At 49.5% G+C, this 25,751-nt stretch overlaps 11 protein-coding genes across 11 annotated transcripts; 5 read left to right on the forward strand and 6 right to left on the reverse strand.

Moving 5' to 3' along the window:
- Window positions 1-440: 440 nt before the first annotated feature.
- Window positions 441-1,578, forward strand: LTR64_006105 (uncharacterized protein; the record flags this gene model as incomplete). Its single annotated transcript, XM_064900440.1, has 2 exons — window positions 441-462; window positions 542-1,578. The coding sequence occupies 2 exons, from the start codon at window positions 441-443 to the stop codon at window positions 1,576-1,578; spliced, it is 1,059 nt and encodes a 352-aa protein (XP_064753752.1).
- A 1,280-nt stretch (window positions 1,579-2,858) lies between these two features.
- LTR64_006106 (uncharacterized protein) lies at window positions 2,859-4,435 on the reverse strand (the record flags this gene model as incomplete). Its single annotated transcript, XM_064900441.1, has 4 exons — window positions 2,859-3,679; window positions 3,730-3,921; window positions 3,975-4,236; window positions 4,286-4,435. The coding sequence occupies 4 exons, from the start codon at window positions 4,433-4,435 to the stop codon at window positions 2,859-2,861; spliced, it is 1,425 nt and encodes a 474-aa protein (XP_064753753.1).
- Window positions 4,436-7,582: 3,147 nt separating this feature from the next.
- LTR64_006107 (uncharacterized protein) lies at window positions 7,583-9,961 on the reverse strand (the record flags this gene model as incomplete). The annotated part of the gene is made up of 2 exons (XM_064900442.1): window positions 7,583-7,906; window positions 7,952-9,961. 2 exons carry the CDS (start codon window positions 9,959-9,961, stop codon window positions 7,583-7,585), a joined length of 2,334 nt encoding a protein of 777 aa, XP_064753754.1.
- A 347-nt stretch (window positions 9,962-10,308) lies between these two features.
- On the reverse strand, window positions 10,309-11,576 carry LTR64_006108 (uncharacterized protein; the record flags this gene model as incomplete). The annotated part of the gene is made up of 2 exons (XM_064900443.1): window positions 10,309-11,502; window positions 11,571-11,576. The coding sequence occupies 2 exons, from the start codon at window positions 11,574-11,576 to the stop codon at window positions 10,309-10,311; spliced, it is 1,200 nt and encodes a 399-aa protein (XP_064753755.1).
- A 248-nt stretch (window positions 11,577-11,824) lies between these two features.
- ARG3 (ornithine carbamoyltransferase) lies at window positions 11,825-12,904 on the reverse strand (the record flags this gene model as incomplete). Its single annotated transcript, XM_064900444.1, has 1 exon — window positions 11,825-12,904. The coding sequence occupies one exon, from the start codon at window positions 12,902-12,904 to the stop codon at window positions 11,825-11,827; it is 1,080 nt and encodes a 359-aa protein (XP_064753756.1).
- Window positions 12,905-13,192: 288 nt separating this feature from the next.
- On the forward strand, window positions 13,193-14,385 carry SAM4 (AdoMet-homocysteine methyltransferase; the record flags this gene model as incomplete). Its single annotated transcript, XM_064900445.1, has 2 exons — window positions 13,193-13,848; window positions 13,935-14,385. 2 exons carry the CDS (start codon window positions 13,193-13,195, stop codon window positions 14,383-14,385), a joined length of 1,107 nt encoding a protein of 368 aa, XP_064753757.1.
- A 112-nt stretch (window positions 14,386-14,497) lies between these two features.
- LTR64_006111 (uncharacterized protein) lies at window positions 14,498-16,134 on the reverse strand (the record flags this gene model as incomplete). The annotated part of the gene is made up of 2 exons (XM_064900446.1): window positions 14,498-15,420; window positions 15,465-16,134. 2 exons carry the CDS (start codon window positions 16,132-16,134, stop codon window positions 14,498-14,500), a joined length of 1,593 nt encoding a protein of 530 aa, XP_064753758.1.
- A 931-nt stretch (window positions 16,135-17,065) lies between these two features.
- LTR64_006112 (uncharacterized protein) lies at window positions 17,066-18,022 on the forward strand (the record flags this gene model as incomplete). The annotated part of the gene is made up of 2 exons (XM_064900447.1): window positions 17,066-17,227; window positions 17,276-18,022. The coding sequence occupies 2 exons, from the start codon at window positions 17,066-17,068 to the stop codon at window positions 18,020-18,022; spliced, it is 909 nt and encodes a 302-aa protein (XP_064753759.1).
- Window positions 18,023-18,339: 317 nt separating this feature from the next.
- Window positions 18,340-19,899, reverse strand: LTR64_006113 (uncharacterized protein; the record flags this gene model as incomplete). The annotated part of the gene is made up of 2 exons (XM_064900448.1): window positions 18,340-19,376; window positions 19,539-19,899. The coding sequence occupies 2 exons, from the start codon at window positions 19,897-19,899 to the stop codon at window positions 18,340-18,342; spliced, it is 1,398 nt and encodes a 465-aa protein (XP_064753760.1).
- Window positions 19,900-22,945: 3,046 nt separating this feature from the next.
- On the forward strand, window positions 22,946-24,313 carry LTR64_006114 (uncharacterized protein; the record flags this gene model as incomplete). Its single annotated transcript, XM_064900449.1, has 1 exon — window positions 22,946-24,313. The coding sequence occupies one exon, from the start codon at window positions 22,946-22,948 to the stop codon at window positions 24,311-24,313; it is 1,368 nt and encodes a 455-aa protein (XP_064753761.1).
- A 477-nt stretch (window positions 24,314-24,790) lies between these two features.
- Window positions 24,791-25,585, forward strand: LTR64_006115 (uncharacterized protein; the record flags this gene model as incomplete). Its single annotated transcript, XM_064900450.1, is given in 2 exon segments — window positions 24,791-25,391; window positions 25,407-25,585. 2 exon segments carry the CDS (start codon window positions 24,791-24,793, stop codon window positions 25,583-25,585), a joined length of 780 nt encoding a protein of 259 aa, XP_064753762.1.
- Between the last annotated feature and the right edge of the window lie 166 nt (window positions 25,586-25,751).

Below are 25,751 nucleotides of genomic sequence, written 5' to 3' on the forward strand. Positions count from 1 at the left end.
ACAGTCATGAGGTAGTCGCTAGTGTCATTGACCTCAAAAGTCTCGCAAAATAGTCAGACTCGTGACCTACGATGCAAGCAATAGAGATTACATGCCTCGTATTGCTCTAAGGCCTCCGATACTACCCAAAATGCAGATCGGCGACCATCGCTTATTGGTCGCTTGTGTCTTCTCCAACCAGTATCACGTGGAATCAAGTCTCTCGGAGCCCATAACAACCAGCACCTCGGAAATGTTCATGGTTCTTTGGAAAGACATCAGGTCCTAATATTTGTGGTTCGTTGTATTTGCGGCGTTTGCGTTCGGGTCCCGCGACCGCCACTGAAAATACAGCGACTGAAATCAAGCACTATAACACCTCTGAGTATGTTGAGCGTCGACTCAGCGAGTATTGCGCACGTACATATCCACGTCATGTCTCCACTTCATGCAAGCCTGCCATGGACCGAACCACCACTGATCGTAAGTGCACCGATGGGTGGCTTCGCAGGACCTGATCTTGCTATTGCTGTTTCTCGTGCCGGTGGACTTGGTTTGCTAGGTACCATACCTCCAGTATCTACACTCGACTCATGGCTTGAGGCAGTCGACAGGTCGTTGGCTGCAGAGCCATTGTCGTACAACAAAGTTGACGACAACCTTGGCACGAGTCAAGATCTGAATTATCTCCCTGTCGGTGTAGGGCTTCTCGTTTCGTTCATGAAATTGTCAGATGTCGTGAACGTGTTAGGGACACGGCTAGCAAATTATAAGAAACCACCAGCAGTATTCTGGCTTTTCGCTGCAAAGGAACCCAGCATAGATTCTTACTCAGAATGGGCTAGGGAACTTCGAAAGCTGTACGGGCAGGAAAGATATACACCCCAGGTGTGGATACAGGTAGGCGGTGGTGCGATGGTGGCCAAGGAACTGGCACTCTCTGACGTTAGGCCAGACGCCCTCGCTATACAAGGCAGCGATGGTGGAGGTCATGGCATCGAACGCGGAGCGAGCTTGATTGGCCAATTACCTGAAGTTAACGATGTCCTAAACAAAGCTCTGTCAGAGGCAGGAGATGGCCGCAAGATACCTCATCTGTTAGCAAGTGGTGGAATTGTAGATGCTCGGGGAGCACTTGCGGCACTTACACTAGGTGCGCAAGGTGTCGTAATGGGCACGAGATTTCTGGCCAGTCCAGAAACCATTGTGCCGCACCCAGAGTATCAACGAAGAATTCTAGATGCTCGAGATGGGTCGCAGAGCACTATCCGTGCCAAAGTATTCGACGAGCTCAGAGGACCAAATGCGTGGCCTGTGGAGTACGACGGTCGTGCCCTCGTCAGTAATAGCTGGCGTGACTTGCACGAAAAAGGCGTCCCTATCGAAACTATAAGAGACGGCCATCGTGAAGCTGTTGCCCACGAAGACGGCGGGTACGGCATCAACTCCGACAGAGCTGTTATATGGGCTGGCACTGGTGTAGGTCTGGTGAACGAAATGAAGAAAGCTGGCGATGTGGTGCGAGAGACAAGGCAGGGTATACGTGCTTTAGTCGCAGATTTGCATAGGACACTTGATACTGGAAGAAGCAGGTTGTAACACTGGTTGCAGACTTGTCTCTCATCTCACGCAGCTGGCTGCACCTCTACGTAGGGTTGCATATTACCCGAGTCAGCAGCAGCATAGAATTGTTTCTGCACTCTTCGAGCTAAGCGATCGGCTACGCTCACTATCTCGCCATATTCACCCTGACCAGGCGGTCCACTCGTTACGAGCAACAACATCGCGGTTATCGACAGTGGCGTATATTGTGGTAGTAGTGGACGAGATTGTGGCGAGAATACTTGATGAAGCGAGCCTGGTTTGCATCCTCTACCCCCACAGAATCCATCGTGGTTCGGCAGTCGTTCCCGCAACGCTAACAATCTATATGGAGTACAAGCTACGGGTCGTGTCCCGATTAAGCCTCTCTTTCCGATCAGCTATAAATTGGTAACACATTCCGGGAGACAATCATCAGGATTGCTGGGTGTATCGGCGCCCCCTAAACATGACAGCCCGGGGTGCCCCAAGAACGTGATTCTGAATGTTAGCTCTGTGCTTAGATAGTGCACCTGGCTACCTTGACTTGGGCAAGTGAATTGAACCCGAATTCTCAGCCTTTTCGTGGTGTCGCTCCAAGTTGGGACGTTATTCTCAGTCAAGGACTGTATACTAAGTCTGCGAGATCAATTGCACTTCGGTTCACTGCCACAGCCAGTTCCACATCATATCCATTTCCATCTCATTGCATTGTTCCTGACCACGCCGCGATGGCTTCTGCGCTTTCGTAACCATCGTGCAAAAGTGACAGATTCGAACGCGATCTGCTAGATGTTCGTGGACGCGTGCACACGTCTTGGAGCCTAGACGAACATCCACTGTCAGTATGCTTGCGGGCAGGGTACACCAGTATCTCATTGGTTGCCGAGCAGACCCGGTTCCCTAATAGTCTGCCACTGCATATCAGGCACAACTAACAAGACTGTCGTGACAGATCGGCATGCGTACCTTGTGTTCTTACTGTACCCAAGCGCGTTGTGTTACGATCCTGAACAGACGATACACTCGTTGACGTCTCCCTAAACCCTGAGCGACCTCTGATATAAGAAAAGTTGGAAAGATCCTAGTGGACGCACTCATACAACCCTTTGCAGTGGCAGAAAGTGATCTTGTGAAGCCTTTGGTGGTAACAACGCGATAGAGAATATGAATTCGTATAAGCACGTAACCTCGACCAGAGAGAAAAATATAAACCGCCTGTTCAATGTCTCCCTCCTTCCTTGTCGCAATATATGTGTCGAAACTCTGAATGCTCATCAACTTTTCCAAGCTCAGTGTTATGCTGCTACCGAATTGGAATTGTCGGCGCATGAGAATGCAGCCGAACCACCTGACTCGTTGTACGAGTTGATAATTCCAACGATCGAGCCGTATGTACCTCCGATCATCAAGAACGTGCCCGAAACAATGACGAAAATGCTCCAGCAGACCATAAAAGTCAAATAAGGCGTTCTCTTCGCCTTCCACTCGCCGTAAAAGTCGTACAACCACATAGCGCCCATGGGCTGGAAGGACATGAGTGTTCCGAGTAAAGCACCGATGAGCGAGACGAGACCACCGAAGACGGGGATGGAGCTCGCAATCAGGTAGGCGATGACTGCGATGCTGAATGTGCAGCCTAGCCATGTTGCCCAGTGTTTGAATGTATTTTCAGTGAGATGGCTGCTGCCTCTTAAGGATCGCACGAAAATGTACTTGGCTGGCAAGTGGATGACGAGTGTGGTTGTGACGATCAGGCCAGGAAGCGCGAAGCCGTAGCAGACCTTTTTAATAAGTACACCGGCTGAACCTAGCGCAGGTGAAGACACGAACGACCCGGCGTAGTAGTAGACCACCACGCCGATCACGATGTATGTGATGGTGACGCCGCTTTGGCAGATGATGAGTGATCGGGTATAGTGTCGAGGTTCTCGCATCTCGGATACGATCGAGAAGAATGCTGGTGTTCCAGCAAATGCGAACACTAGAGAAGAGCAAGCTGAAAGAGCATCGGTAATGGTTGGATTGCGGAAAAGTTTGTAATCTGAGATGAAGACTCCGGTCGTGGGTGCTTCGGCTGGACGATCCTGAATGCCTACAGCAATTGTGCAGGTGAAGACTAGAATTGTTAGTCGCCCACTCGATACGTGACTGGAACCCGCAACTTACTAGCGACTAAGATACAGATCAGGCCAATCCAGGCAAGCCATGAAATTTTTCCTAGGGTTTGGATGCTGGATAGGCCAAACCCGACAATGGCTGCGATAGCAACGAAAATGGCAGTACACGCTCCGTGTGTTGAAACAGCATTCAGCCCGATCGAGATACCCAACATACCAGCACCCGCAACGAAGATCCAGACTGCAGACACACGTTAGTATAGTCTTCACAGCACAAAGAGTCAGCGTTCTCACATAGGACGAAAACTGCGCCAAAGACCTCACGTCCAACGCGACCAAAAAGCAGATAGCCGACATCATCGATGCTGTAAACTGAGCGATGGCGGAGCTTGAAAGTTCCCACGATATAATCCGACCATGTCGTGATGATGGCGATTATGATCAGGCAGATCAGGCCTGGTATCATGCCCAACGTGTCAAGGACAGCCGGGATTGAAAGCACACCAAGGCCTATCTGTGTCTTCATCATGAGCGCAACTGTTCCGATCCATCCGACCTGTCCAAGATTGTCAGTCCCCTAGTTCGTTTTACCTCAAAATACTAACACTGCGATAATCTGGGCCACCTTCGACGATCTCTCCAAAGACAGCATCAACAGTAGAAATGCGACGTCCCGACGCAGACATGCGGCGCTCAGTGGCTGGACTTCCATAGTTGACATCTTCCTCCTGGACGAACTTCTCTTCTTTAACCATTGTTGCTGCGATAGGTCCTGCTCTTGTGGGATGAGAACTATCCGTCTACGTGGTCGAGGGTGTTCAGTAAGGGAGGCGCTCAACAGCTCCATTTGGAATTGACCTCAGACTTATGTAGTAGATCTTCTGTCCTTTAGCCAAGCAGCTGTACTGTAGGACCCTGGCGAACTTTGAACCAGGTAGAGCTTGCCGACCAGCTCTACCAATGGTACCCTGGAGGGGTCCGCCCAGAGTATCGGAGCCACCTCGTACTCATATGGCTACTAGGAGCCTTGTCTGGACTGCCAAACATTTCGTTGTACTGCGGAGAGATCATCTATGCCTCCGCGGCGCAATTGAACGGAATGACCTTCAATTTGCTCATAAACGTGTGATAACGTGGTGACTCTGCTTGGCGTTATATAATGCTTGGCGCTCATGATAGGAAAGACTACCTCAGCCAGTACGGAACTGATACGCGAAAGAGAGGACGTTGAGTGTGCTTGTAGTGGCGGTGGAATCCGTTATCAAACGTTTTGCTCCAATCTGGGGTATAGTGCTGTCGGATCGGCAAGCGTAGCGCAATCTGATCTAGCTCTTGCGGGGATGTCGTCCACCGCGTCTGCAAAAAAGGTCAGAGTATACAATACGTAATAGTGCTTTCCACGTACGTAAATGAAGGAGATGCACTCTTCGAAGCGCATGCTCGAACAGTTTTGGTTGTATGTTCGGAGCCCTGATCATTCATTAGATATCTTATAGATCAATCGATCTTGATTGCATTGACTTGATTATTTCCCCAGCAGGGGTTGTCGCTACTCCAATATGGTGTCTGGTATACTGCAGCATGCGCTCGGCAAGACAGCCGCCAAGACAGGCATAAAACATTCCCGCTGCCAGCATGCCAGTATGAGTTGTGGTAGATCCGGCTGTACAAATCAGGGCGACCAAACACCACGCGAGTTGAGATGCTGAACATGAGCTCGTCTTATGCCACATCTGGCCTGGCATAGCTGATCAGCCTCGCGCTTGTATATTCGTCCTTGTCGTGGGTGGTTACTTGGTTCGTTGCTCCTGCAAGCAATCAACACGTTTGCTGGAGTTGGTTCGAAAACTTCGATGTAGCCAAACCAGCGACAGGATCTGTTTCCACCCTTCCGGTTCAGAAGGGCATTAATGGCTTCAGCTTCGTGATCCGAGTTCTGTTACAAGTACACGAATGCGGGCTCCCTCAGCCAGGCTAAGTTTGAAGTATGCTATTCATCTCGCTCTGTATATACGGTATGATCTTCGGTGAGGACTGAGGTCGACGAATATACATGGTCTGTAACTTTGTGACTATACTTTTATCTTTGACACAAATCAGAGCTAACTACGGTACGTGTAGAACTTGTAAACCTGATCATAGTAATGCAGCACGTGGGCAACATAGTGTTGGCATTGCGCTGTAATTCTATCGTCATCGACAACCAGATGCAAAGATCGTGGTGGAGTAAAGGGCAGATGCAAGCCCTCTTCACCCAAGGAATGTGTGAGTGGTAGAAACACAAAACGAAGTTGCTGGTCGACAATGTCGCTTGAGGCTTGTATATCGAAACGTGCTAAACGGATTGAGTATGCATACACAGAGCATCTCGCACCATGTAACAGCACCATGTAACAGATGTAAACGTGCTGGCAATGCGTATTGGCAATGTAGGCTACAGTAGAGGTTCGAGACGTACTGACCTTCTGAAACAGGTATCGTCTTCGACCATGGCTCGAACCTCAATTTGACGTTATATCTCCGAAAATCGTCGGTCTGAGTGCGCACCGCTACGTAGCTTGAGCGTCTAGGTGCCCGTTCGTCTCACTTGCGGCTCCGATCGACGTCTCTGTCACGGGAAGATTATGGATTATGGGAACCTCAAACTCGGACCCGACACAAAGAAGAACATGTGTTATCTTGGCCATGTTGTATCGGCATGGCATCAATGTTTCCGGAGAATCGTACGAGCTTTTGAGCGGGGTGAGCATGCATACGCACGTACAGATGTACCACGCTTTTTTTTCCATTACCATTGTTTGTCGTAGTGACCGATCAATTTTGGAGTGTCTGACTGTTGCACCAGTCTTCCTACACGAGGAACAACCGTTGTGAGCTGAGAAGCGACTACAATCGCAGTGTCTCCGCGACTGTTTGCTGCCAGAGCGAAGTAGTTGTCTTGGAATTTGTGATGCCTGCCTTTTATAGAAGGTGGAGTACTCGCGGTGTGAAGCCGAACACCGGCTGGGCATCTTTGGTGAGAACGTTGCCTCCGCTGACACACATGTTCTCGAACGACCAGCTCTTCCCCTGCGCATTCGCCTGTGCTGAACATGTCTCTGATATAGCATACATAGCTCGCCGACTGATCGGTGGAGGGGTTAAGGAACCGTGGGCTTTGCGGGCGAAGTGCAAGTGTGTATGTGCTAGGACATTGTTACGATAGTCTGTACAGACACGACATGATCGACCTGCCAGTTATCCGCCTGATGCTGGCGGCAGGTCTGGGCGATGCGAGCGACGGACTGATATACAAGAACATCGATCGTCCTCAGGAGAACCGGCATGATTGACTCAGCTCATAGGCTCCAAATGTTTTAGTTGTAGATGTTCGGCGAGATTGTAAACACTCTCTGTCTCATTTCGGGATCAGCCTATTGTGAACAATTTCTAAAAGGGAGCTCAACAACGATTCTGCGTTCGGCGTAAGTTTAGGTCAAAGACACTGGAAGCGTAGCCGAAAGAAGCAGGGCAGATGGGCAGGCGGAGGGGAGAAGAAGACAGGACTTGCAAACTTCCGCGGTGAAGGATAACTCAAGGCAGGAACGCTTGAGCGAATGTAGAGTGAAGGTGCGACCCGGCTCTCCACCTACCACGGACGAACGACGCCGAACACCCAGCTTATATGTATCCTGAAAGCTTCTAAGCATGCATTCACTCTAATCGATACAGACGTCAGAATCAGTCCAACGTGGTGAAGGGATCGTTTTCAGGTGAAGTAGATGTCCTCGAGCTCCTCTCAAAATGTTCGAAACTCGTGTTGTTTCTGTCCGATTCACGCTATACAATTGAACATCCCACTATATACGTATACCACATCATCTTCAAAATATATATCCAGAGCCTCCTTCATGTGCTGTTGTTTACAGTCTGATATGTGCTCCCGTGTCCCTAGCTTCGTACCAAATGTCCTGCCTCCATTGTCCGATTCTTACTCCAATATCAGCCAGTGCTGTGATCTTCAAATTTCCACCGAGCGCATCCCTAATGAGCCCAGACCCAGGTGTGTTCCAGTCGAGCGGCAGTCGTGGTGTCAGGTTGTCTCCTGGCTTGACTGCGAACGGATACTCCCAGTTGATGTTACCAATGTCGCTGCCGTTGTAGTATGCAGTTGAGTGTATCGAGGTAACCCACATAGCAATGGGTGCGAAGAGGACGAACGTTGCTGTTTGTGAAAGGATATGAATCTAATAGTATTAGCACGGTCAGATAGCTAGTATGTTTTCGCTTACCGTTGTGTCTTTCAAGAACTTTCCGAACATATGTGGAACCTCGACCGTGATATTCATGGGTATTTCCGGCAGGCCTGGCAATTTCATAGGCTTGATGGTCAAGCTAACATTGTACCCACTGATGAACTGACTGAGAAACTCAGCTCCTACAGCAGTCTTCTCCCACTCCACATAGCTGACAATGTCATTCTTGCCTGGCACGATGTTCCCGCCACCATAAGCAGTTCCCATTCTTGTCCCATTCACGAACAATGCTGCATCAACACGTGGCATGTTGGCATAGTAGTCCGTTGGATTGGTGATGGTCACTTCAGCTTTCATGGTCAACTTATTTGGAGTAGTGTCGACAACGCTGATTTTGCCAACCTCGTGCGTGAAGCCACCAGTTTTCGGAGGATCAACAAGAATCTTGCCCTTGGACGGGATTCCAGAAACCACGAACGAACCCAAAGCAGTGGTTGCATCTACATCCACCACTGCTTGCACGCCCATAGCCACGCTCTCGTGCTTGATAGCCATTTTTTGGACAACCTTGGCAAAGACGTCCTCATTTGTAATTACTAGTGGTGCATCGATGACTTTGCTTTCGACCAACAAATCTCCACCCTGCTTGTGAGATCGAGATTCTTGCCACGTTGACAGATCTAGCTTGCCCATTTCTTCGCCTTCGTAGTAGATAGCACCATCGGCTCTCACACGACTTACGTCAACATCAAAGTTCATGTCCTTTGGCAAGGCAACAAGTACACCCACAGTTGCACTTAGCACTGGTCGTCCTGTAGGGCTCTCGGGGAGGCTGAAGTGCACATCGGATAAGGTGAAATTCTTGATCATGTCGTCGAAAGGTCGGGCTGGAAGTGGTACAGGTATGATTGTGTCGCGCAAGAGCTTGCCAATCCACTCTGGTGTTTCAGGTCCTTGCTTTCCACCTCGGATGTAGACTGTAGCATCTTGTCCTCGCATATAGCTTGCAATGAATGTATCAAGTGGTGACTTGCTCGAGCCTGGACAAGCAGTGGTTAATGAAGTCGGTAGTCTTGTCATCAGCCCTTCAGCAGCCACTGATATGTTGTGCTTTGGGATAATCTCAATCTTCTCATTTGTCGTAGTGGCAAAGTGCAGGTAGTCATCTTCACAATCTGCCAACAATACGTCGAAGGTGGTGGGAGGCACAGTAAGTCGAACAGGATATTCATTCTTCACGGACAGTTTGGCCCATGCTTTGATTCCACCTGGTGTTCCTTCTCGTCCATGGTATTCAGCAACTCTTAAACTCTGGAGCTCGGGTTTTGGTGTGTCGGGCACATCTGATGTTTCCAACGACATGTACTGAGTTACTTGCTGATTCATAGATATCAGACCAGTCTTGACCGGCACGTCTACTATAGCCTTCACGTCCACCTTGTTCAATTTGTGATCCATAAAGTCACGCGCCAGTCTTTGAATACCTGCTGGATCACCAGGGTCTAGGTCAGTAACGATATCGATCCAATTATAGTGACCATTCCTGATATTCATCTTTACGCCTGGTATTCGCGCAGTTCCTAACAGAGCATTGTCGTATCCAGGTAGGTATACCTTTACCTGGGTTTCACCACTCTCGACCTCTTTCGCTATGTATGTGGCAAAGCGCCCCAGATCTCTTGTTGACTTCCTGCGAACCTTGCTTGCGTCGAGCCATACGGTAGCCTGCACTCGTGCCTGTATGCCAGTGTTTGTAAAGTTTTCGATACTGATGTTATCCGCCTCAAACTGCACTGCCTCTTTCACATACTGCTCGACCGCAGATGGCGTGGCAAAGCCAAAGATCAGTGCCAGGACCATGAAGACAGAAAGGAGACCTATGGCAGCGATGACAGGCCATTGTGTCCTTCGCTTCTTGGGGGACGATGTGGAAGCTCGATCTTCTTCGATGTGGCCATTGGCTTCATATTCAGTATTGCTATCGGTTCGTGAGAGCAGCGGGGTCTGCTCGCTTGTGCGGGCGGGTGAAGGGTCTTGCGACGACATTGTCGATGGACGACGATGTCCTATCTGTGCATGGAAGATGTTGTGGTTTATTGATCAGTTATCTTCGAGTAGCGTGATAAAGATCAATGACGCGACCGTGACTCGGGTATTGGAGTAGCAGCCTATTAGCTGCGGGGCTTAAACACCACTTTATCAAGCCCTGGACTAGTGTATGTAGGCACACATTAACCTAGATAACAATTTCCAGAGGTTACCTTTCTCGACACGAGAGACTTCACAGGTAGCGATTATGGTAGGTTTGTCCTGTTTTCGAGGAGAATCCATGCATTTTGAATAATACAGAAAGTATCAGTCAACTTGTATCTGAATGACGGAAGACCTACGTCTTATATTACGTGCCTCCTGAAAAGCCTTCCTAGCCAGGCTATATCGTCCCACAGCCCTCTGACCTGTTCCGGTGGCTCTTCAACGTCAGTCTCGCTGTCCTCGCTGATACTCACTCGCCGTCGTCCCCCCTGTTCTTCCTCTGGCTCGTCATCTGCTCTGCCTGGTTCTACTAGTAACAATGCCTCAATAGCCCCGTCCATCCATCCTCCGACCCTCCACTTCCTCATGGCTTGTCTCACCTCCTCTTCGTCCTCGCTATTAGTTCCCTGTCCTTCGAAGTCGAGCATACCATACGGATCGTCATCGTCCTCTTCGTACTCGGCAGCAAGCTCCTCCTGTAACTGTGCTGCTAATTCCGCCTGAGTCTTGGGATCCGCCCAATTGGGCTCAACATCGACGTCGTCATCTTCGTCCTCTTCTCGGATCCGCTCGTCTGTGTCCGGAGCAGTAGCGAAACTGGCACCAGGAGTAGGCGTGGCTGCTGATGCCCCCGCAACACTTGTGCTTGTTGTCATCTTCAAATCCTTACCGAGTCTGCTTCGGCTCTGATTCCTGCTGACGTTGCGACTGCCTACCCTGCTTCGTGCGGGTGTTGCTCTGCCACTCCTTGGTGTACGTCCTTCACGCTGACGACGCGAATCAAAATATCCTTCTGGGGTATTTACCAGACTTGTAGAGCTATCCCTTTTGGATATCCAACTTTGTCCTTTGGTTTCCCTGCTGCTTTCCGTGAGACTGAGGCCCGTTTGAACCAGCCATGAGGGGTCGGGCGTCTGATTTATGCGTAGTTTTCCTAGTAGCGGCTGACTTTTAGTTGTTGAGGGAACAGGCTTGTGATCCACAACGTCCTGTCCAGCCTTCAGGTTTTCTGGTTCCCGCTCTGGTTCAAAGATGTTTACATGACTTTTGACTTTCCGCCGTAGTCTGTTCCTACTTGCGCTTCTGCTGTGTGCTGGGCTGTTGCTCAGGATACCACCCGGGCTCGGCAGGGCTGCAATGCGACTGAGGCTGGTGCTAGTGTGTAGCTCGCTGGTGACGGGGTCATAGTAGGCGTCGTAATCTGCTGGACCGATCGGATACTTTGGTGTCAGAGGCGCAAGAGAGAGGCTATGAAGATTCTGGAGGTTAGGATGAGAGCGTCTATGCGGACCAGGCGCGAAATGTGCAGAGGGTGTGCGGGAAAGGACTGGTGACTACAGATGGTCGTGTCAGCACGATGTGATCCACGTCAGGCTTTATACGCAAGGAGAACACAACCTACCGCCATGATGTGCTTGCTAATTCGTGTTCATGTCAAACAAGACGCGATATGTAGCTGCGGTATGTAAGGTAGAGATCCAAAGTCTTTAGGTAGTAAAGAGACACCGAGGCACTGACATGTGAAACTTGAAAGATCGACGTCACGGGCGATCCATTTACTCAGGAACGAAGAGGAGTTCGAGGTCTTACTAATTTCTATCCGATGTTCTATATATGCAGCTTGAAATATGTTTGAGCTACCAAAACCCCTCCCGATCATGCTTCCGTTCTCTTGATATCACCCTTGTTGACCACAAACGCCTCAAGAACAGCTATAGCAGCCCACAACCTATTCTGCGCCTCGGAGAAGACTAAGCTCCTGTTACCGTGGAACACCTCGTCACTGACCTCCTCCTTGTGCCTAGGTAGACAATGCATGAACTTCCAATCACTCTTTGCGCCTCCTTTCTTGGCCATCTCCTCTGTGATCTCGTAGCCCTCGAAGGCCTGTAGCCGTTTCAGCGTCTCCTCCTCTTGACCCATACTTACCCAGGTATCAGTCACAATTACATCTGCATCCTTGACCGCCTCTTCTGGCACATTGGTCTCGAAGATCTTTCCGTCTCCAGCCTCGTCGATCATAGTCTTGACATGCTCAGCGATACTGTACCCTTTCGGTGTAGCAACAGCCATCTCGATGCCTAGCTTTCTCGCACCAATACACATATCGTGTAGTACGTTGTTTGCATCTCCCACCCATGCAATTTTCATGCCTTTTAGGTCTCCTGCTGATACACCCAGTCGCTGGCTCAAACATGCAAAGTCGGCCACGATCTGCATAGGATGGAATGTATCGCACAGCCCGTTCATTACAGGTACTGAACTGTTTTGGGCCAGGTCAGCAATATCCTTGTGTGGTCCTACTCTTGCAACGATGCCTGCTGTCATCGAACTGACCACCACACTGGTGTCGTAAAGTGACTCATTGACTCCGAGCTGAATGTCCTCTCGACCCAGGAACATAGGGTGTCCTCCCAGAGCGGCAACCGCGCCTTCAGTGGAGATACGAGTGCGAGTCGAGCGTTTCGAAAAGATCATAGGAATTGTTTGGCCTACAAGAGCCCTCGAAAGGCTCCATGAGGAGTACTTGTAATCGGGAGACTGTAGAGTCTTTTTGTGCGCTGTAGCATTGTCGATCAAGGTTTTAAATTCTGTCGACGTGAGATCCCGTATTGAAAGAAAGTGACGAGGTGGGTTGGAGTTTGGAGTGCCTGGATTGACAGTCGAGAACGATCGACTCGCATTGTGAGGTTGTACAGCTCGTGTGAGCTGTCGAGCCGACCTCACCGCACTCATATTGCAAAATTGTCTGTGTGCTTGAAGAGCTGTCTCAGCTTGCTTGAGCCTTCCAGAGATGGTCAGAGATGTAGTCCTGGCAGGTGAATACGGTTGGCAAAGTCATACGCGCGGTGACTGCCCAAGATAATGCAACAACGATGCTCTGCAACAATCTGGAAACTCGGGTGCGAAATTATTTACCTTATCGCTGGCTATCGAAGCTTTACGTTTTGAGTTCGGCATAGCTCCGAGCTGCCCTGACAGCCCACATGGCGTGCCTGGAAGCATTTCTCGCCGGCCATTGAAATGACGTTCTCTCGCAACGAGGTTAATAAAGTGCTCGAAGGATACGAAGCGGTTCAATATGAAGCACGAAAGTCTTTTGGCATGTCTTCGCTTCTCGACAAGGAGATACTACTCCTTGATGGTGGGTTAGGCACAACATTAGAAGACGACTACAATATCAAATTTAACTCAAGAACACCACTGTGGTCGTCCCATCTCCTGCTTACGGACCCTGACTTGCTCGAGAAGGTTCAGCGCGAATTTGTGAAGGCAGGAGTCGATATCTTACTAACGCCTACATACCAAGCAAGCTACGATGGTTTTGCTAAGACTGAGATCAATGGCGAGAATGTCGACTTCTATGAAGAAATCTGCCAGTATTTCGATCTTGCTGTGGACATAAGTAAGCATGCTTTCAATAACCAGTCCGGTCTCGTCGCCCTGTCACTTGGAGCATATGGTGCTACTATGAGCCCCTCACAAGAATATGGCGGCCAGTACGAGAGCATGTGCGATGAGGTAAAGCTTGAGCACTGGCATGTCGCAAGAATTGCCATGTATTGGGCGAGCTTTGACAAGGTTGATATTGTGGCCTTTGAGACAATCCCACGACTGGAAGAGATTCGGGCCGTCCGCACAGCTGCTAACGTCAATCGACATCATAAAGTCTTTAAGCCGTAAGTACGAAGCAATATAGCGACGTCGGCTTAGAGAAACATCTTGAGTCGGGAGCGGGCATTCTTTCTTAGCTAACGCTTCACAGATACTGGGTCACTTGTGTGTTTCCAAACGACGACGACCGGCTGCCAGATGGAAGCAGTATTGCAAATGTTGTCAAAGCACTGCTTGAAGAGAAGCAATGGGAAGACGGCGTAGAAATGAAAACCCCTTGGGGTATTGGTGTCAACTGTACAAGAGTTTCGAAACTCCAAAAGCTAGTCAGAAAATTTGAAGCCGCAGCGCAGGAGTTGAAAGTCAACCTGCCACGACTAGTAATTGCTCCAAATGGTAGTAAAGGTCAAAATTACGATAGCACCACTCAGACCTGGGTTGGTGTAAATGAAGACGATGGTGAGTGGAGCGATTCGGTAGCGGACCTCGTACAAGAAATCAGACAAAGGGGGAAATGGAAAGGCATCGTGGTGGGAGGCTGTTGTAAGGTCGATCCAGACGAAATAGGAAAGCTGAAGAGAAGACTAGACAACGATAGGTAGAGCTTTGTTTAGGCGTCGTTCGGTAAAGTGAGCGAAGCTTGGTGCCTGCTTGGTTTCCTGTATGTCTTGTTGGTAGATCTTTACTACCGCGAGTCGTTTCGCCCTGGGTATTTCAATCAAACATGGTCAAATCCACAATGTCAACGCTGGTCGCCGGAGCATCTGAAGCGCGGTGAGGACAATTGCTCAGATAGCCGTGTTGTGTCATGTATGTGGGCAGGAAGTCGTCCGGATATAACATATTAGGGTCTAGGTAGTTTCCATTGCCAAGGAGCCCGTCTGGTGCATTGATACCTGGATCGTTCAACTCATGTTTCAACAATCCGCTATTCTCGTCCAGTACTGATGTAACATGATCAACGTCGTTCGCGTTGACCCTCGTGGGGTATGAGAGCCCGAGGCCGGCCGACAGCGTATTTTGAGTAAGATAAGACAGAGGAATTGCTGAAGACTGCTTCTTTTCCTCTTCTTGTTGTCGAGGATAGTAAGTAGCTGGAGAAGGATGAGAAGAGGATAGATGTAAACCTCGACCAAGCCTGGCGGGCTTGTTAATACTGCTGTGGTCTTGCTGGAACATGACGGACTGATAGTTGCTCGTCTCTTGTGATCTGCGATCCGTTTCGGCCAATGTTTCCAGGTCCTGCGGGATATCTATTGCTAAGCTAGCACGCTTGTGAGTCCAAAATGATTTCTTCTGTAGTGTTGGTCGCCACCAGTACTGCTGCTCCAGTTTAGTATCCCAAGGTAAAGAATGATCCAAGCTTCTATGTATTTTCATGCTCGTAAGTGACTTAGTGCTCCGTGGACACACATCGCACATGTAGGGAAGGGGATTGCTTTCAAAGAGATTGTGCAGGTCTGAACTGCTGCAGTCTGTGTTGATGTCTAGAACCAGATCAGAATGGCCATTTGCAATCACAGGTGAGTAGTCTTGAGAGATTGTCCCGGAATGAGTGACTTGTTCTGTACCACTCTCGAACGTTAGGTCAATCGTGTCCTTGGGCGTTTCCAGTATTCCCAATTGCCTGAGTGTATCTACCTCTCGGTTAGCATAGCACTACCACGTGTGAGTGCGTTACCTTGACTTCTGTACTCAAATTCGAATGTTGCCATAGGCCGTGGATCGATCCTGCTAGCGTGGCGTACTCTTGCTCCTTTAGTCTTGAGGCTGATGGTTTCATCTGCCAGATCTATGAAGTCTCCGAACTCGTTGTTGTCAGTGGGTAGATCTGGATTGTTCCAGCTACCAATGGCTGGCGCTCTGGTGCGCTCTCTCCATACTTCGATTCTCAACGTCCCATGCAGGCCAGAGTCGAATGTCCAGTTCTGCTCGATCCATTTCTGTTGCACTGCAAGCCAGTAGCGACGACTCCGCTTCCTGACACGGTAGGTTCCAGATCGTTCCCATCTTTCACGCTTGACAAAAGCTGACCCAATCTTGTTATCATCAAGGTATGTTCGAAAGACCAGAAATTCAGTTCCGTCGTTGTCGGCGAATGTGAAACCACAACGAACTTTGAAGTCAACCGCAAACTCGGTGAGTATATCGTGGCCGAAGCTAGGATCGATTGTTGACTGTGCACTTATGTACCTTTGACAACAATCGGCTTTTGTCTGCTTGGGTCTCGGCCCAGGTATTTCGTATTCAGGCAATGCTTCCCATCTTGTTCTTGTTGCTTCTCGGTACTTCTTCTTTGTAATATCAGTAAGTGTAAGCACGTTAACCTCGTAAGCATCAATTATAGCCATAATAGGTATATGGATGTACAACAGCGAAGAATGTCATATTGTCAGTACTAAGTTCGAAGTCGGCTGACATTGCGCTCAAATGTGTTGTATGTGCACGACAGGCACAAGGCAGGCATCGCTGCCTATCACGAGCCACCACCTGCCGTGCGTGCACACATGATGTCTGATGGTGATTGGATACCGCGTCGATTGCAAGTTCCAATCCTAGATCCCGAGTTCAGAGTCGGAAAGACCATTTTGAGGGCACATTGGGATACACGTATGTTAGACATGGTGGTCTGTTGTTCTGCGACATTGTTTCTCACGGGTCTGTACGCATGCACCATGCAAGAGGAATGAATGTGGGTCAACCTATAAAACTCGCTGTGAATCTCAGTAGCTAACAGGACAAATGCCACAGTGACCGTCTGTGCAAATGCATGATGTACATGGCAGCCTCAGATCACAGCCAACCCAGCGGTATTGATAGGTTCTAAACACTGCCATCACGAAGAGTGGCGAGAGCACAACCACAATTCATCTTTTGTTCATCATTATGAATCCAGTTTAGGCTCGCTGGCGCTTGAAGCCGAAGCCTGCCGCAGCGTCCGTGCAATCGGCCAGAAATTTGAGACAATCTAGCTTGGCTTTCTTGGCGATCTTTTTTGAGCCATCATCGTGCACGTCACTGCCCCAAGAAAAGGACAGCCCATCGCTCCAGCAAAGCACCTTTGCCACTTACTCCGCAAAGACATTGAGGAATGATGTGGTCCAAGCTGTACTTTGAGGTGCATTTGCGTGGCACACCGAGTGAGACCTGATGCAGTAAAAGTCTTCATTATGGAGATGATCGAGAGAGTTTTTTACGCCATGGATCGTTGCTAATGCAGGTACAAATATATCATTAAATCCTCTCAGTCCTTCGTTTTGTTCATTCATCTCACAAGCAATCATGAAGACGACTTTTGCAGGAGCCGCCACGATTGGCACATTCTTCTTGTCGACACTGACAGCAGCTCAATCTAAGGGCTTCAACTATGGGTCTACGGATGGGGTTGGTGCCTGTCGTGACGAGGCCGCCTTCGAAGGGCTATTCAATTCTGCCAAAACTTTGGTAGGCAACTCTGGATTCACATCAGCACGATTGTACACGATGGTTCAGTGTGGCACACAAAACACCCCGATCTCTGCAATTCAAGCGGCCATCGACACAGACACACAACTCCTACTCGGCCTATGGGCGTCAGCCGGGGACGCTGTATTCAACGACGAAATCACAGCACTTCGCAATGCCATCAACCAGTACGGTGCCGCCTTTACAGACCGAGTAGTAGGCATCAGTGTTGGTAGCGAGGATCTTTACAGAAGCAGCCCAGCTGGCGTGGCAAACGAAGCTGGCGTTGGCGTGAGCGCCGATGTCGTCATTCGCTACATCCAACAAGTTCGCGATACAATTGCAGGTACCAGTCTTGCTGGTGCTCCAGTCGGTCACGTAGACACCTGGACCGCCTGGGTATTGGGCGAGAACGCCGGTGTGATCGGTGCCGTCGACTGGCTCGGCCACAATTCATTCCCGTACTTCGAGAGCACGCTAGCAAACCCAATTGACCAAGCTGAAGGAGTCTTCTACAACGCCCTTGGCGCCACTGAGGGTGTCTCACAGGGCAAACCTGTCTGGGTTACAGAGACTGGATGGCCTGTATCTGGTCCAACCTCGAACCTAGCAGTCGCATCCGTCGAAAACGCTCAGTCGTACTGGAAGCAAGTTGGATGTGATCTGTTCGGATCAAGAAATGTTTGGTGGTATACGTTGCAGGACAGCAACGCCAACCAGCAGGAGATTTCATTCGGTATCGTTGGAGATGGTGTTCCGGCATCTAATGTACCACTTTTTGATGTGACTTGTTAGATGGAGCATCTTTATGAAAATTGGGCATTATCTATAGCGCTTTGAATATGTACAACCATTTGTATACCTACTGGGCCAAATAAAGTCACACGAATGGGGTAGAGATAACAATCTCAACAATGCACCAATAAAGCGAAGTTCCTCAATCATGTACGCGTATGTCCATGTGTAGTGAGCACGATGGTTCTGCAGGAACTGGAAGTCTTGAACGGTTGGGACTTCATCTATATCGTGCACACGTACACCTGAGCAAAGGTTCTGCCTGATTGATTATAGGCGATGGTGTATCTGTTGACTGGTATAGTACTAGGCAAAAGCTAGATCAACCAAAGTAGATCGACGCCCTCAACCACTGGAGGCTCAAAAGCTTCATCGACGCTCCATAAATCCGAGTCTCGAGACCACCGTCTCCCGAAATACAAGATAGCACAACCAGCAATCAGTAAGCCGAAGGTTGTCGCCAAAGCCCAGACCTCCTGTACTGCATAGGCTCGGTGATAAAACTCGCCGTTCTCAAAGTCCATGTAGCCGCCATAATCAAATGAGCCGAATGTGCTTGACTTGCAGCGACAGTTGTTCAGCCCTCCGATTGTCTGAAGGAGCATGATGCTGAACAGTGCAAGTGTTGCTAGAGCATTAGGTATCCATGCAAACACGCGTACGTACTTCGGTGGTTCTTGCCAGATGCCTAGAAATAGCCAACTGAAGAAGCTTAGTAGGTACCACGTTGTGTAGGATAGGGTGCGACAGCCTAAGCCTATGGTTGGAGTTTTGAACGAAACCACAAATGCAGTTGCGTAGCCTGCTCCGACCAGAAATTGACTGACCAACCAAACCAGGTACCATTCTTGAGGCCGATTTGGTAGCGCCTCACGAAAGTGATAGGCTTCGAAGTCACCAGGAAGATCATTCAATCGTGGAATCTTGCGGTGGAGTATCAGATCCAAGACCGTATCAGCGACCGCGCAGTATCGCATCCTTCGGCCCTGTCCCACAAAGTCTCCTACACAGAAGTCCCGCATTTCCGCACCTTTATGCCATTGCCTCGTGTTGACGATTGATTCGGCAGCGACTCGTTGCTCAGTATCCTGCCGACGTGCAGGGTATACGTTTCCCGGTTCTCGAATCGGTAGCAGACCAATGTCCTCGTCCCCACAGTCGTCAACAGTAAGTTCGCCTGTGCTCGAAGCATGAATTTCCGGAATGTTTCCCATCCCTAGAGCTTCTGCTGCAAAAAGAGCATCGACGTTGTAGAGCCAGCGTTGTATCAGGATACCACACCTTGTTTCCGAAACGGGGTTGCGGTCGATTATGGTGGCCAGGACCAGCGTGGGCATCCAGGAAAGTAGAAGACCTAATGCCAAAGAATGTGCAGTGGTATTGTCTCCGAGCGAAGCAAAAGCAGTAACGATGGAGAAAACAAATGATATCAGGAACCAGATAATATTGAGCCACAATGGATATACTCCTTTGCGACGCTGCAAACGCAGCTGAAAAGCAAGATGGGTTGACAAACATTCGAGTTTCTTTCGTAGAGTTTCCGGCAACTTCTCACTGTCCTGGAGGTAGGGATAGAGTATGCCTCGAAGCAGTGCCACGTCCCTGCGATTATCGTTGCCGCCTTTCGACCGTCTTGGATACTGGTATTGATTGATACAGCTGAGAATGTAGAGCGTGTCTCTGTGCACAGGACTAGGCTTTGCTAGGATTCGACACTTGCGGATCATAAGAATGTTCCAGGTTGTCGTTGTGAGCGCCGCAGCTGGTGACCCGACCCAGTTTCCGAATGCTTCCAAGTTCTTGATTTTGCGTTCTGACAAAGACATGTAGGGAAGCTGGCTCAGGAGCGCTACGACTGGCAGAACCCATGTGGTCATGATAGAAAATGCGTCAACGACATCGTTAAGCTGTGCATGTGAGCCACATGCATTGATGCAACCCTCCACCGTGAGGAAAAGAGGCCGTTGCTCCAAAGCATCATTGAAGCGAAAGCCACGAACCGCGCCATGATAAATTGGATCAGGATAGCTCAGGTTTTGGATAGAGCCATTGAAGTCTGGCAGTCCGCTGGTGTTGAGAGGCAGAAGAGGTACAAGGCTGGCGTAACATTGCTTAAAGTCTGCTCCACAACTCTTTTGAATGAGGCAGAAAAACGATACAACGAAAAACGTGCGCCACCACATACTGAATTGATTTTCGCGCAGCATCAGTACATTTCGTAGTGAAAGAAGTACCAACTGACCTCCCGAAGCTTTATGTACGTACTCAGGTGGAAGATACAGAAAGGCCTGCCTTATCAGCCAACCGCCTATCGAACATGGAGTCGCAGTGTTGCCTGATTTGCTTCATGACGACGACGCTGCTGCTGAAGGCAAGGCCATTAGCTAAAACAGGCATGGTACACTCTAAGCATGCAGCTTGAGCGTCCGTCGTCGCTTCGGTGTGGGTTAGAAGTTGTCAACTGCATCCTGGCATTATCGGCACCAGATGGTTGGAACGGGCATTAGTGTCATGCTGTGGTACCCGAATTGAGACCGGTCGTGTGTCCAGAGACAGATTAAGCAATCGGACTCGCTAATGATAACGCTATATAGCGACGTCTTAACATCTGACATGGTCGCATGCAAGGCTCGCCGAGACGAGGGCCAGCGCTAGATGATTTTCGCACGCTGTATGTTCTCTTTAATAAGCTGGACGAGATTCGTTCAAGCTCTTGCATTATCGAAAACGTAGCTCATTGGCAGGACTACTCACAGGCCGAAACAAACAGTTGACATAAGTGTCAGATACCAGAAAGAAAGATGATTGTTACAACTTTATTCCCACGGAAAGTGAAGGTCATTCAAGAAAGCAATCGCCGCTTGGGCGTCTTAGTGCCTGGAAATTCGCTCATTAGTCTCCACGATCTGACAAGTACTGGACAAAACCGTTGAAGTAACTTGGAAGCCCGTCTGAGTAGTACTATTGCAAACTTTCTGGTAGGGACATCGGCATGGTGCCTCAGGACGTGTTACCGCTGCAGAATGTCATTACATATTCCAGCCACCGCAAGTACTAAAATACAGCGTTCACCGAGCCACGGTTGTGCATATTGAGCTTGGCAACGCTCTAGCTGTGGCCGTTGCAAGTGCAGTGGCAGGACTTTTGTTTCAGTCCGAGCCAATGAACAACAAGCAACAACGATAAAGAAGTCTTGGTGCTGTTCAGCTGCTGCACATGCAACCAGGTTGTCAGACCTTTGTGCCAGGTCAATTGCCTGTCTTTAGGCGCCCTCGAGCGCATCTGCTTATGGAGTGTCTACGTCTTTCGCTAGCTAACATCGAATACTTTTGATCGTTCCTTCCATTGACAGTGTCGACTAACCTACCAGCGCAAAACGTCTATATTATACCATCTTTTCTGGAGTACAACAGCCACAGGTGGAGCCCTCAATGCCTTGAACCTAACGGTCGTTGTCACAGCCGCAATATGCGAGGACGCTCCTACACCAAACTTCGAGAAACGACTTTCGATCTTTACACCGAGAACGAACGATTACCTTGGTACTTTAAATTCCTTTCTATCCTCTCAGCATGGCTCGTGCTCGCAGGATATGTCCTCTTTTCCATCGCATACAGTTCGAGTCCCGATGAACTCCGTGTCTCCCCCGCCTTCATGACCGGATTGGCCTCGACGGGCATAGTAGTGGGCTATCTCAGTATTGCTGCTTTGGCGTTCCTCAGTCGCAGTTTGATCTTCACTTTCGACGGAGTGCTGATACCGGTTCTGACTGCGTCGGCCGTAGGATTGTTCAGTACCATTGTCCATCGTGTACTAAAGAGGAATACCGAACGTGGAGACCGCATATATCTCTTCCTGCCGCTTGGGGCTGCCTGTCTTACCACTGCGGTTGCTAGTGTACTCAGCTGGATTACATACAGAAAATTGCGGAAAATCAAAGAGTTGGATGCGAGGAGGCGATCGCATATACCTATGGAGTCGCCCTTACTACCAGTTAATATCAGTCGTGAGGTACGCGATATGGTTCCGGACGACGAGCAGCAGAGAAGGCAGTTGATGCAGCTGCTCATGGCAAAATCAGATCGACTTTCCAGTATGGACGACACCAGCAGTACCTACAGAATTGATCTGCCAGGTGAACAGAGTGTAGGTCGACAGAGGAGTGGCAGTCTCCCTCCTAGCAACACTTCTACAAGCAGGTTCAACCTGGGAATCACCAGGGACAGGAGTAGCACCAACGAGAGTTTCAGGGATCCAAGGGAGATTAGAAGGCAGCAGATTGAGAGGGGAGGGCTATTGAACAATGGCAGTATTAGCTCTGCAGGTCCAAGTCCGGCTTGGCCTGGTGCGCAATTCTCTCCTCCGTTACAGCATAGTCCACGATATGGTTGATTTCAGGATGCGTCAGTGTTGTTAGCGAGGTGTATGGAGTCGTCACAGGATTTGGTATTAGACTTGTATACACGTTCGCCAGCTCGAACATAATGGTATATTGTTATCCTATCCTTAGATTCTGACGCTGCAACGTGCCCGTCTTGCACCACGGAAGGCACTCCCGAGGTTCACAAAAGCGTAACCTCAAATACACGAGTATGAGCCACAGCTACCAGTCATGTTGAATACTGACCAGAGCACGAGCCTAAAAGTGCCCGAGCGACACGTCCAAGCAATATGGCAAGACATCACCGGTAATATCCGAAGCGAATCCTTCTCTTCAAACACAATGATCGGCACTCGTTATTACTGCAGGGCGTGAGGGGCACCTCCGTCGCCGAAGTATTTCATTGGAGATGACCGAACGGTTGTCGCTTTTACCAGTGCTTATCAAATCCTAGTGCATGGAAATGCCCAAGTTTTATGATACCTCTCTAGCTCTGCGATAGGTAGGATGTCTTTTGTCTACCCTCTGAAACATCTTTCACTATGGCAGAGACGGCGCAGAGACAGATGATGAAGGTTTTTGGAAGACTGGCAGTATCAAAGCCTACAAGGTCAACCACTTCAAACCCATGCTTACGACGTGGTCTTGCCACTGCTGCTACTGCGGCTCCTCTAGAAATCGAACGAGATCCGACCGCAGCGCCGGTATGGCAGGCGCACCGTATAGACCAGCCCTCTCAACCTGCACGAAAGCGACGACGTATAGACAATCTGAAGGACAAGCTTGAACCACGACCATTCTCCTCTTTTCTAACGGACAACTATTCACGCCAGCACAACTACTTGCGTATATCGGTTACCGAACGATGCAATCTGCGATGTGTCTACTGCATGCCGGAGGAAGGCATCCAGTTGTCACCACCTGAACATAACCTGACAACTCCAGAGATCGTTTATCTCTCCGAGCTGTTTGTGAAACAGGGCGTTAACAAGATTCGCTTGACTGGAGGTGAACCGACTGTGCGCAAAGACATTGTGAGCCTTATGCAGGAGCTGGGTCAACTGCGGCGGCTGGGCCTGAAAGAGCTTTGTATAACCACGAATGGTATCTCACTTCATCGAAAACTGGACCCAATGGTCGAGTCGGGGTTGACAGCAGTCAATCTCAGTCTCGACACATTGGACCCTTTTCAGTTCACCTTGATGACGAGGCGGAACGGTCACGATGCCGTCATGAAGTCGATCAATCGCATACTCGAAATGAACAAATTAGGTGCAGGCATCAAGCTGAAGATCAATTGTGTGGTGATGAAAGGCCTGAACGAGCGGGAGATAGTACCTTTCGTTGAACTGGGAAGAGACAAAGACCTCGAGGTTCGCTTCATTGAGTATATGCCCTTCGATGGTAATAAGTGGTCGGAGAAGAAGATGCTGTCGTTCAAGGAGATGCTTGCTTTGATCAGGATACAATACCCTGACGTTCATCGAGTGCAAGATCATCCTAACGACACTTCCAAAACTTACAAGATTTCAGGCTTCGCTGGTCGGATTGGGTTCATTACAAGCATGACACACAACTTCTGTGGTACCTGTAACAGATTACGAATTACTAGCGATGGTAATCTCAAAGTGTGTCTCTTCGGAGACACCGAGGTCTCACTTAGGGACATTCTAAGAGAGACAAACCAAGGTAAGCCATTCGATCTCGAGGCCATGGAAGCGTTGAAACAGCTAGAGTCAGATAGACGTGAAGGTCTTGCTGGGAGCGTTGGCGCTCTGGGCGTGTCTGAGCATGAAGCCAAACTGCTTGATGTTATTGGTATAGCTGTTAAGAGGAAGAAAGAAAAGCATGCTGGCATTGGTGAGCTCGAGAATATGAAAAACAGACCTATGATATTGATTGGAGGATGAGCGTGATTTTTTTCAAGCGCTGTTTTGCTACACAGCACCAACGAAAACATTTGATACCATTTCTATTGTTGAGATTCTACAGAAGCACTTCACCTCTGTACTTTTTGTACTGCTATGGGCTACTGGCTAATTGTGCCTTGTATAGAGCTTCGTGTACCGTTTTCAACCCTTCCAGTGCGTCAGCCACACACCCCCAGCCCGACACCCCCTTCGATGTCCAGAATGAGGTTGCAGCAAACAACCATACCTCTCCATCTGCTTGCACGTTGCCCTCCATTCCCAGCACTACAATCACGTCCCTACTCAACTTGCCGACCTTCACCTAAACACCAACATATCCCACACAACTCCCGAGCCTACTCCTCGAGCACTAAACCCAACAATGCTTCCAATCACTCGCTCAAACACAATGACACCACCACCGAACCCTCCCAACTCCCCTCCCTCTCCCACCTCACCCCCACCGGCTCCGCCCACATGATCTCCATCTCCCACAAACAGCCCACCCTCCGTACCGCAACCGCCATCTCAACCCTCCTCTTCTCCCACCCCGAAACCCTCCCCGCCCTCACAGCCGCAAACAACAAAAAAGGCGACGCAATAGCAGTAGCTCGAATCGCCGCAATTCAAGCCGCGAAACAAACTCCCAACTTAATTCCGCTTGCGCATCCGAGTTTGAGTATCACGGGGATTACGGTTGATATCGAGGCATTTGACGGTGAGGAGAGATGGATTGAGTATCGTACGAGGACAAAGGGGAGTGAAAGTGAGGAGGTGGGTGAGTTGATTGCGGATCATGGTGGTGTCACGGTCACGGCGACTGTGTCTTGCGATGGCAAGACGGGGGTGGAGATGGAGGCTATTACTTCTGCGACGATGGGGACGATTACGTTGTATGATATGCTGAAGGGGGTGGATAAGGGGATGGTGATTATGGGGTGTCGTGTCGTCCGCAAGTCGGGTGGGAAAAGTGGTGGGTGGAGGTGGAATGAGAGGGAGCAGAGGCTGGTCAAGGACGGTGAAGAGGTGCGAGCAAGGCAGGCACGACCGGGTGTGGCTGTGAGTCAAATGGCAACTAGTACGTCTGGATCAGTGTTGAATGAGACACCATCGTCGGAAATTGATGAGTGGAACGAAGGGCTGACAAGTGAGTTTCTGTTGCCTGATCTGGATGAGATTGTTGCTGAGGTGGAAGAGCTTGAACGTGGAGCTCAGCCGTCAGCAGCTCGATCAGCGCGTGATGATGGTTGTAAGGATGAACAGCCACAGTAGAAATTTCGTTTTGAGGTCGAACCAGAATTGAATATAGTAGAGTTATAAGAAGAAAGCATATTTTGATGTGGTAAATGTTCGAGGCTTCCTCTTGTTGATGAAACAATGTGGATTCCACAACCCTATAGCTTGGTAGTCGCATCAGCGAGCCGTAAGAGTCCGCACT

Source organism: Lithohypha guttulata (genome assembly GCF_036872675.1).
Source record: "Lithohypha guttulata strain CCFEE 5908 chromosome Unknown scaffold_4, whole genome shotgun sequence".
NCBI classification, from domain to species: Eukaryota; Fungi; Ascomycota; class Eurotiomycetes; order Chaetothyriales; family Trichomeriaceae; genus Lithohypha; species Lithohypha guttulata.